General features: G+C 36.1%; 1 protein-coding gene across 3 annotated transcripts; it reads right to left on the bottom strand.

The window, feature by feature from the left end:
* Nucleotides 1-555: 555 nt before the first annotated feature.
* LOC309811853 (oxidized low-density lipoprotein receptor 1-like) lies at nucleotides 556-10,433 on the bottom strand. Of its 3 annotated transcripts, none has more exons than XM_082635100.1 (6): nucleotides 10,318-10,433; nucleotides 8,260-8,361; nucleotides 6,493-6,738; nucleotides 2,923-3,062; nucleotides 2,512-2,627; nucleotides 556-2,214 (listed from the first exon to the last, which is right to left on the bottom strand). In XM_082635100.1, the coding sequence occupies exons 1-6, from the start codon at nucleotides 10,391-10,393 to the stop codon at nucleotides 2,070-2,072; spliced, it is 825 nt and encodes a 274-aa protein (XP_082491226.1). In that variant the 5' UTR covers nucleotides 10,394-10,433; the 3' UTR covers nucleotides 556-2,069. The 3 variants fall into 3 exon arrangements, with proteins under 3 accessions (XP_082491226.1, XP_082491228.1, XP_082491227.1); XM_082635102.1 differs by lacking the exon at nucleotides 10,318-10,433 and adding an exon at nucleotides 10,150-10,293; XM_082635101.1 differs by lacking the exon at nucleotides 8,260-8,361.
* Nucleotides 10,434-10,490: the final 57 nt, after the last annotated feature.

The raw sequence follows: 10,490 nt of genomic DNA, 5'->3' as shown, positions 1-10,490 counted from the left end.
TAGAGCCAAACTGATTTTTTTTTAAAGGGGAGGTATAAATTAACAATGCCAGGAATAAGAGAAGTAGCATCACTACAGACTCTAGAGATATTGAAGTAATAAGAAAATATAAAGAAAAATGTTAGGCCAAAAAAATTAAACAACTTAGATGAAATGGACAAATTCCTTGAAAGACACCAACCACCAAAGCTCATTCAAGAATAAATCATTTGAATAACACTGCATCTATTAAAGAAACTGAACCTTTAACAGTAAATAATTTAAAATCTTGTGAAACAAAGAAAACTCCATGCCCAGATGACTTCAATGGCAAATTGCTTCAAACACTGAATGAACAAATCATACCAATTCTACACAAAATCTTCCAGAAAATTGGCATAAAGGAGTACTTCTCTGAAGCCTAAAGCAGACAAAGCTGTTACATGAAAAGAAAATTACGTATAAATATCATTCATAAACATAGTTGCAAAAATCCTAAGCCAAATTTTAGCAGATCTAATCCAGTGATATATTAAAATGATAATACATCTCGAGAATCGAAAGTTGGCTTAAACTTCTATAACTATTTAAGTTAATTCATCAGGTTAAAAAACTAAAAAGAGAAAAGAAAAACTATATGATCATCTCAACAGATATAGGAAAAGTATTAGACAAATCAATACCCATTTCTGATAAAACCTCTCAGTATTCTAAGAACAAAAGGAAAATTTCTCAAACTGATAATATTCATCTATGAAAAATATACAGTTAACACCTTAGTTAATGGTATAACTTTGACTTATTCCCAAGATCAAGAACAAAATAAGAATTTGCACTCTCACCATTTTTATTCAATATTGTACTGGAGGTTCTAGTCTATGAAATCAGGCAAGGAAAAGAAATAAAAATCATCCAGAAAGGAAAAAATAAAAAAATATTTTTATTTGCAGATGACATGATTATGTATGAGGAAAATCCAATGAAATACACACACACAAACACCCACACAAAAACACAAACACACACACACAAACACACACACAAACTTCCTAGAAGAAATAAGTGAGCTTATCAAGGTTTCAGGATATAAGGTTAGTATAAAAAACTATTATAATTCTATACAAGAGCAAAGGACATTGGAAATAAAAACTACAATGATAACAATACCGTCTAGAGTAGCATAAAAAATGTGAAATACATGAGGATAATCTAATAAAATATGTGAAACATCTATACAGAGAAAATTACAAAACATTACATAAAGAAAATCCATGAGTTGAACAAATCAGTATTTTAAAGAATTCAATTTCCCCCAATTTATCTATAGATTCAGTGAAATCACATTCAAAATTTCAAAAAGTTTTTTTAGAAATTGACAAGCCAATTCAAAACTTAAGATGGAAATGCAAAGACATAGATTAACCAAAACAACATTGAAAAACTACCTCCATGTGATTTCAAGATATTTTATAAAACTACAGAATCCAAAATATCATAATGGTGTTATGCACAAAGAATACACAAATAGATCGATAGAACAGAATAGAGTCCAGAAATAGACCCAGACACGTATGGATAATTGTTGACAAAAGTGCAAAGGCAATGTAGTGAAGAAAGAAGAGTCTTTTCAGCAAATGTTGCAAAAACAATTGAATATCCACATGCAAAAAGGAAAAGAAAAAGAACTTCCATACATCCATAGGTGACTTACAAATTATCCCCCCAAAAGTTAAAGATTTCCATGTAAAATCTGAAACTATAAAATATCTAGAAGAAAACATAGCAGAAAAATTTTTGTGACCTTGAGTTAGGCAACAAGTTCTTAGAAACAGGAAAATGGACTTCACTGAAGACTGGCAGGGGGGCTTGGAACAAGCTAGGTGAAAAAATATATACATAGAGAATTAAAACTTTTGCTATCAAGGTGTCAAGCAGCTGGGCCCCAGTCTCTGCTAAGGAGTTCTGCACTTTAGCTAGTAACAGGAAGTTCTCAGGGCTTTTATGGTTTGCACCTAAGTGACGAAGTATAGCTTAATTTTCAGAAGAAAATTCAAAGGTCTTCTCCTCCTTTTCTTCCCGAGCCTTCACATTCACTGTACTCTCAATACGTTCGCCTTCTTCTGACAGATACTGAATGCAGTTAAAATGCAGTTTTCAGCAAAAACAGCTCCCCTTTGTATATATGCACAGGTGCCTGAAGAATACATCTGGAAAAGGGCTCCCTGGAGTCTAAACCTGCAGGCAGGGAGAAAAACAAATTTAGATTTACTGCCACCTTGTGTCAGGCACTTAGCCTTGTCTTAAAGCTTCAGGTCAGCAATAAACGTGAGAAGGAAAATTTAAGAGAAGATCTGAATGGGTAAATGGGCAAGTCCCTGTGTGAGAGAGCTGGGGAGAGAGATTCAGAAATTCCCCAAGCTTCTTTCCAGCAAGAAGAGGACATTGTGTGGAATGTGGCAGTAACTTCACTAGTAGGTTCAGCAAAGAATAGGAAACTTACAAGTGGGGCATCAAAAAGAATAGGAGACTTACAAGTGGGGCATCAAAGGAGAACCATCCTCCCAGAGCCATGAGTAGTTGGGTTTCTTCAGAGACAACCCCATCCAGAATGGGAAACCGGAATGGACAGTTGCTTGCTGGATGAATTCCTGTGGGAAGTAACATTTCTGAGTTGACGAAAGAGTCGATGTGGACTTTTTAGATTAGATTCACAAAACGAAAGAACCCAAAGAGCTCTTAGACATCCTCTTGATGGCTTTACAGAAATGTCTACTGGAGCCTAGAGATACTTCATAACCTGTCCATCCAAGGTCATGCATGTAACCAGTGGCCAGCCTAGGCTAGGAAACAGGTACATATTCTGATTCTCAAGGAGGGCCTTAACCTGATCTATTTCCCTGTAAACCAATATTCCAGCCCAACACACATCCATTAAAAACACACCAGATCAACTGAGCTATTAATCTTCAGCATGTGGGCATCCAAAGACAAGCAGTTCTCCCGGCTTTTTTCCCAATTAAATGGGCCAGAGGAAAATTGGTAACAGTTTTCTTCATGCCAGAGCCAGTCTTGGGGACAAGGACCTAGGAAATGTAATATACTTAATTAGTGAGTTATGCCTGAGTAAAAATATTTCTACAATTCTTAAATCAATTCACCTCTCAGGACTCTCACAGGCTACCGCCTCTTCTTAATTAGAATTATACCCAGACTCTGCAAATACCTAAATAGCCTAGAGTCTTTATTGCTCCATTTTTTTGAGAAAAAAGAAATGAAGCATTCTGATTTCAGAAAACTCAATTAAAAAGCAAGGCTGTTAAAAAGCAAGGCTTGAGCTGGGATGTAATTTTAGAATCTGATCTATTTTTTAAAAATTATGTTTGGAATCATGGAAGTGAGGGTTGGGGGGATGAATATGTAATAGCTATTCTGCTACTAAAAAAGATATGCTTATATATTTTAAAACTTCAGGTCTTTGAATGATGGATTTGGGCATAGATACTATGCCTCCTGATTCTGGACATGTAGCCCTATGTGGCTCTTGAGTACTTGAATTACGGCTAGTCTGCATTGAGATGATGTTCTGTAAGTGTAAAATATACCCCTGATTTTGAAAACTTACCATGAAAAAAAGAATATAAAATACCCCATTAATAATATTTATACTGATCAGTGTCAAAATAATATTTTAAGTATATTGGGTTAAATAAAATATGTCACTAAAATTAATTTCATCTGTTTATTTTTCATGTTTACTGTGATTACTAGGAAATTTAATGTTGCATGTGTGGCACACACTGTATTTCTTTTGGACAGAGCTGTTCTAGGGAGAACAGTATATTGATGCAAACAGAGCATCTCAATTTAAATAAGATTTCAGAAAGTAGGGGAAAGTTTTCAGCAGAAAGTTCCCAGAGAGTCCAAAAAACTCAACTCAGGGCTTAGGCAATAGGCAAAATATGTGTTTTACAGATATTTTAAACGATCCCCAAATCCTCTTCCTCCTCCCCCTTCCCCTCCCCCTCATCATCATCATCCCTTCTGTGCGTTACTAACACTTGGAATCTCTTTACTGGGGAACAAAGCCCTTTGTTCTATGCTGTGACCAAAAAAAAAAAAAACCTCAAATCCTTGAGCAAGGCAACATTTTAATTTCAATTTTCATTGTGGCATAAAACCATCAGATAATTTTGTAAGAATAGGCTTTATCAGAGAGGACAAAATAGAAGGGCACTGAACTACGAAAGAAGAAAGTGAATGAGGAAGGGCATACATAAGGCCGGATTGAAAGCAAAGGATGCAAGCTTCCTAACTTATTAATTTGCCTAGTCCTGTCTTACTATGTCAAAGGAAAGAGTATATTGGTTTTCCTGAACTAAAAGAAAGGTCTAGGTAGGTTTTCCAAGCCATGAAAAAGTGAAAAAGATGAATGTTAAAATATGGCATTCAAACCACCTGTATGTCCTTTAATTATTATTATTTTTTATTTAACAAACACAATAACCACTGTGTTAACCAATGTGCCAAAAACAGTTGGCAGTAATTTTTATGTATTGGCTCATTTAATCCTCATAACCACAGTATGTAAGAGTTAGGTTAATTTTCTTCATTTGAAAGATAGAGAAAATGGGAATTTGAACATGAGCAGTCTAACGCTAGCATCTGTGTGTTTAATCACTATATCACACTACCTCTCAGACTCCTGAGTTTGAATTAACTGAGGAAATATTTCTTGATGCCCCTCAAGATATTTTGATACAGGGTTTTGGGGTAAATCTGGAACTTGCCACTTTTAACAAGCTACTTAGGTGATAATTTCGTACACTAAGGGTTGAGAACCACCACTAATTCAGGTGCTAAAATGTAGTCTATTACTTTGAAGATTCTGTATCTTTCTAGCTGGCTGACCTCAAGCAAATCACATATGCTAATTTCTCAGCATCTTGCCCTCTTCATACATTACCGAGGACCACAGACTGGTTAGTAAGAAAGATAAAACTTGTCTCAAACTTGAGAAAACTGGCATAAGTTTTTTGCATAGTATTTTATTATTAATGTTTTTGAGAATCTTCTCAAAGCTGCTTGATGAACAGCAGTGCTTTATTTGGCATCTCTACTAATTGGCCTTTATCTGACACTGCCAAGGAATGAAAACACATTACTTGGTGTATCTGCTGCAAAAGACATATCACCTTTTAGTTGTCCACACTTGGCATCTCTGGGATACGAGTCTGAACAATCCTGACATAATTTTACTCCCATACAATGGATAAAAACAAGACTATTTTACAGCCCCACCTGTGAAATAAACCATTTTTGGTATGTAGCTATGTCTGCTTATATAAACATTCCTGTCCTTGATATATTAGCCTCCTTCCTTTAAGCCTTCTTTGAGATGGTTTTATTTCCTAAACAGCTCTTTCCTTAAAGAGATTCAATATATGTTTGACTTGCTAAAAAATCAGCTTGTCTATAAACGTCTGCTAATTTTGGAAATTTAAATAACCCTGTACATACTGAAAGGATTTATAAACTGCAAAACTTTATACAAAACTACTTATCGCTATTAACATTTAACTTACCTGGGTTTCATCTATAAAATAAATGGATGGGTACCTATAAACTTACTTTATAATCTTTATTCAACAAAACTACGTGGTTGAGATTAAGGTGAGCTGTACAAGCAAGAAGCTGCAGAAATCTCTGTTTATTAGTGACAGCTAGTTACTAATGCCAAGAAAGCAATGTACCACTGAAAGTGACTCTATTTCACACTTTCAAATTCTCCCCATGACTAAAAGCACATACCTGATTTAATTATACATTGTAGAAAAACTATATTAACTGTACAGATCACTTCTGTAATATTGAGCTCACATTATCATCTCCATGTTATAAATGTTTCTATCTGCCTCCTAGATTCTGAGTTCACCTAGTCAGCTGAGATCAACTCAGTTCTTCTCATATACATTGACTTCCTGGGTCTCTCATAACTGTCTAATTTGAAGTATCTACTTAACACTTACAAGCCAGCTCACCTCTATTGATTCAATTTACATTGATGTAGTACCCTTTATGAGAAACAGTCCCATAGAATAATGCTAATGAAGAGGAAGGGGTCCCCAGGACAAAGGAGACCCCTTAGGAAAAGAAATCAATGATTAAGATACATTGGAATGGAAAGAGAGAAGAATCTGTGCAAAGGGTAAAGGTGAGGGATTTCTTCCAGAAAAATCTCAAAACCAGAAAGTTATAAAGAAAGAGAAGGCTCTTGTGAGGCAGGAAAACTTAAATCCACCAAAAAGTATGGTTAATTGAATCAGATTAACTCAAGAACTTGGCATGGGATAGGGTGAGGATGACAAAAAGAGAGTACTTCTGGTATAGAACATGATGAACAAAAAAAGATACATATATCAATATGCTAATTTTGTGCCTAGAGATATTTCCAAAAAATGTTAAGATTTACAGAGAAGCTTCCACTGTCTCTCTTCACCCCTCCCTCCCTCATACCTGAATAGTTTGCTGCTTTTTTCAGAGCTTCTTGGAGATTCAGGTTCTGGTGATGAAGTTCCATTAGTTTCTTGGATTTTTCATCCAGCTTGTGAGCAAGGGTTTCTATCATTTCTTTGAGTTCCCTTTCTGACTCCTGGGAAGATTTTTCTGTCTGGTGCTGGGCTGAAATCTTTCCCTCCAGGATAACTTCCTGGTGAGTAAGATTTGCTTGCTGTTCCTTTAGGAGATCAGACACCTGGGATACTAAATCAGAACTGAATTAAGACTCCATTTCCAACCCCAGTAAAAATTCCTCCACAGGATTTTGAGGAAATCAAAGAACTGAATCAAACCATTTGTTTTCACAACAAACTGCTGCAAAATGACCCAAATTTATTCAGGAATTACATATTTGGAAATTATTTGATATTCTTGCAATATTTTTTTAATGTGAGGAACTGTCACAGATACTTGTGATTTAAAAAAAAAAAGACAGGATTTTACTCGTTGTTGAGAGTTACAGACAAGTTAAAAGGAATCACAAGATAAGTCTTATATGAGTGGCATAAATAAAATGTAGACAATCTAAGGTAGTCAGACACAAACCAGCCTCAGTGACTGTTAGTAGCACTTGTCATTAATGACTTACTCTAGTTGTGTCTTAATTCCTCTGCCCTTTCTCTACCCTTCCACATTTCCTGATTTTAGTTAAAAACTGTGACACTCACCCCGTTTTTGAGAAACCCTCCCACGGAATTTTTTTAAGCTGCTAACACAAGAGTCTGAAAACATATTTTTCAGTTTTAGTTTGTTATTTTTTTGTTTGTTTGGTTTTGGTTTTGTTTTTTTAGGAAGGGTGGAGATGAAAGGGAAGTTGTGAAATCAAGCAGGCAACAAATGTTAAGGGTCCAGTATCTCAGTTCTAGAAGCTTGACGGTTCAGTACAAAGTAGACCTCTTGGGTTGAAAGCCAGATTTGACCCTGTTGCAAAGTGGTCCAAGCCTCAGAGGAAGACTCTTCCAATGACCATCTCTGAGTCAAGGGCTCTTCTCCCAGATCAGTAGGAAAAGTTTTATAGATTGAAAGTGTTCATAGATTGAAAATATAAGTTGTTTGAGACCTTAAACAACCGAGAAACAAATTAGCACTTCAAAGGCCTTAGTAACCTGGATTCTAGGATTCTAGAGATAAATAACTCAGATCTATGACCTAAATACACAGGTGTATTAGATGGATGATCAGCACCATTTTCTTTCTTTCTTAGCCATTTTCATCTTTCCTTTCATTTCTTTTCCTCTCAACATCCCCTCTTTCCTAAATGGCCATATTGTAAATTTGAAATCTGTTTTGTTTTAAATGTTTTATTTATGAAGACTGTATTTCTGGGTTCTTAACTTTAAATTGGTATTTAATCATCTCTATTAAAACTCAGCATGAACTAAATGAAGTTTCTTTTACTTGTGTGTCCCTCGGGTGACCTTGTGGATTAGTAACTTCAAATTATTTTCTTCCTCATTATTCTGGGATTTAAATAGGCTGTATCCATGAAGTTATGAAAACAAAATCAAACAAAAACCTACCATTCATAATCTTCATCCCATGCCTCAAAATCTATTTGAGGGAAGAGCACAATATACCCATTCATCTTCCCACTCACTCTTAAAACAATTTGCCTAAAATGTATCTAAATCAAGGTTGTTTATAGTTGTTATGAAACCAACAAATAAACCATGTTTATAAGTTCTCATTTTTTGTTCTCCATCTTTCCCCTGCTTCAGCACTTACACTGGTTTATCAGCAATATAACAGTCACCAGTAATCCCAGACAAAGGATCCCTAGAGCCATAGCAGCAGGATACCACCTCCGAGAGGAAAGAAAACGAAGACCTAAAGTGACAGAGGATAGATTCAGAAAGACAAAAATGATGGAGGCAAGGGATCAAACAATTCTTTGGATACTGTCTGTACCTGGTGCTTTGCATTACTTACCTCTAGTATTCCCAATGGCTTTGCAAATAATTCATTATTCACATTTACAGATGCAAACTATGTACAGTTAAAGAATTTAAGGAATTTACCTATGGTCACGCAGCTAACAACATTAGGAGCCAGGATTCGATACCAGATATTTGACTCCAAATCTAGAATCTAAAGCTTATGCTTTGTCTACTGTCCCCACAGTGAGTCTTCAAGAAACTCTCAGCCCAGCTTGGTTAGATTAACTTCCTCCACAGGGTAGAGAGCCTGATGTTTTTAATATGGACAATGTGTATGTACGCGCACATGTGCACAAACACACGCATGCTCGCATGCACACACACACGTTCAAACACATGCACACATGTATGTGCACACGCACACACAGTTATAAGTAACATATCATAAATGAATGTCAGATATCAAGCAAATAAGCCTTTGGTCAGTTAACCAACTGACAAAACCTCAAAGAACTAATACATAATTTTGTGCTATTCAATTTTTATTTGGAACTGGGTTTTTTTTTTTTTTTTTTGGTGGTATGTGGGCCTCTCACTGTTGTGGCCTCTCCCGTTGCAGAGCACAGGCTCTGGACGCGCAGACTCAGCGGCCATGGCTCACGGGCCCAGCCGCTTCGCGGCATGTGGGATCTTCCCGGACTGGGGCATGAACCCGCGTCCCCTGCATTGGCAGGCAGACTCTCAACCACTGCGCCACCAGGGAAGCCCTGGAACTGGGGTTATTGACCAAAGAAAAATAGGAATGAAACCTCAATATTCACTTGATTCATATTAACATCATGTCCTATACTCACACCAGCTGTGGCCTTCTTGTTACAAGAGAAAAATTCACCATTATTATAACAAATAAATAAATCATGTAGCTCACAGGTGTACAAATATCTTATTATGAGGTCCACCACTTAAAAAGCACAGATATTACTGGTTCAGCGGGAAAACATTTCATGTAATGGATTTGGACTCCTCACCTTGTAAGATAAACAAATAAGGCACTGATAATGTTATCCTCTATACGCAAACAAGGAAACTGACAATTCAGTGACTTGCCTAAGATCACACAAATGTTAAGATCCAAACATAGGTCTTTAATCCAGTCGTCAGTAGCTATGTGACTTAGAACGTCACATCACAAAACTTCCAGCATGAATGTATAATGATCCAAATCAATCAGTGGTCAAACGTATTCACAGAGTTCTCATGCATCAGAAGCACTCCTAATAGATTCTACAGATGATCCAAGCAAAATAAAATTTTGACAGGAAGCAATATGGTTTATTCTCTGTTTCAAAAGTTATTAAGCTCCTAGAAATGTGTATGGTAAGTTGGCAGAAAGGAAGTTGAAGACAGTTATGTGTCTTGCAAAAAATTGCCCAATCTTAGCCTTGGAGGCAAATATCTGAGTAAATCTTTCAATCAACATTTCTCTCTGGTCAATATTCATTCCATCTTATAGATCAATCCTAGCTCTACCACTTACTAGCCACATAAAACTGGGTAATTTAGTTAATCCTCCCGATCCCCAGTTAGTCCTCTGTAAAAGGGAGATAAGATTAGTCCTAATCTCAAGGTGTGAAGATTTAGAGAAATAATTCATGTGTAGTGAATATCATAGAAAATAGCCTATAGCAAATGTTTAATAAAAGTTAGTTATCACCCTCTACTACAGCATCATTCATACCAAGTTAGTTTATTCAACAACATCATCTTCGTTATCACCATTATATCTGACTTGTTTTTCCTTTAATTAAGTGCTATTAACGCTTTAATATTTTCCCATATTCAGGTGTTGTAGTCTTCCAATCCTATATTCAGTTAGTTTACATTTCTATTTATCCACCCCTAGTACCTTTGTCTCTCTCTCCATTTGGCTTCTGATCCAGTTGAGCCTTCATACTCTTGCTCTTGAGGTCATCAAAAGTCATTTCCAAATTTATTCCAAGAATGAGAGAGTGAAGCAGTCAAGGACTTCTACAAAGTAAAAATCTGTGAGCTCCTGCTGGAGTGTTTAAACAGCTGATA

Source organism: Mesoplodon mirus (assembly GCF_964341445.2).
Source record: "Mesoplodon mirus genome assembly, chromosome: 11".
Classification (NCBI taxonomy): domain Eukaryota; kingdom Metazoa; phylum Chordata; class Mammalia; order Artiodactyla; family Ziphiidae; genus Mesoplodon; species Mesoplodon mirus.
Note: the sequence above shows the minus strand (reverse complement) of the source record. Positions and strands in the feature narration are given on the sequence as shown.

What these genes read in the sequence shown, in the direction of transcription:
- LOC309811853 (XM_082635100.1), bottom strand. Translation starts at nt 10,393, where the DNA reads ATGACTTTTGATGACCTCAAGAGCAAGAGTATGAAGGCTCAACTGGAT. An exon ending in AAATGGAGAGAGAGACAAAG is followed by an intron (nt 8,362 to 10,317) that starts GTACTAGGGGTG and finishes CTGTCACTTTAG; the next exon opens with GTCTTCGTTTTCTTTCCTCT. An exon ending in TATATTGCTGATAAACCAGT is followed by an intron (nt 6,739 to 8,259) that starts GTAAGTGCTGAA and finishes GTTCTGATTTAG; the next exon opens with TATCCCAGGTGTCTGATCTC.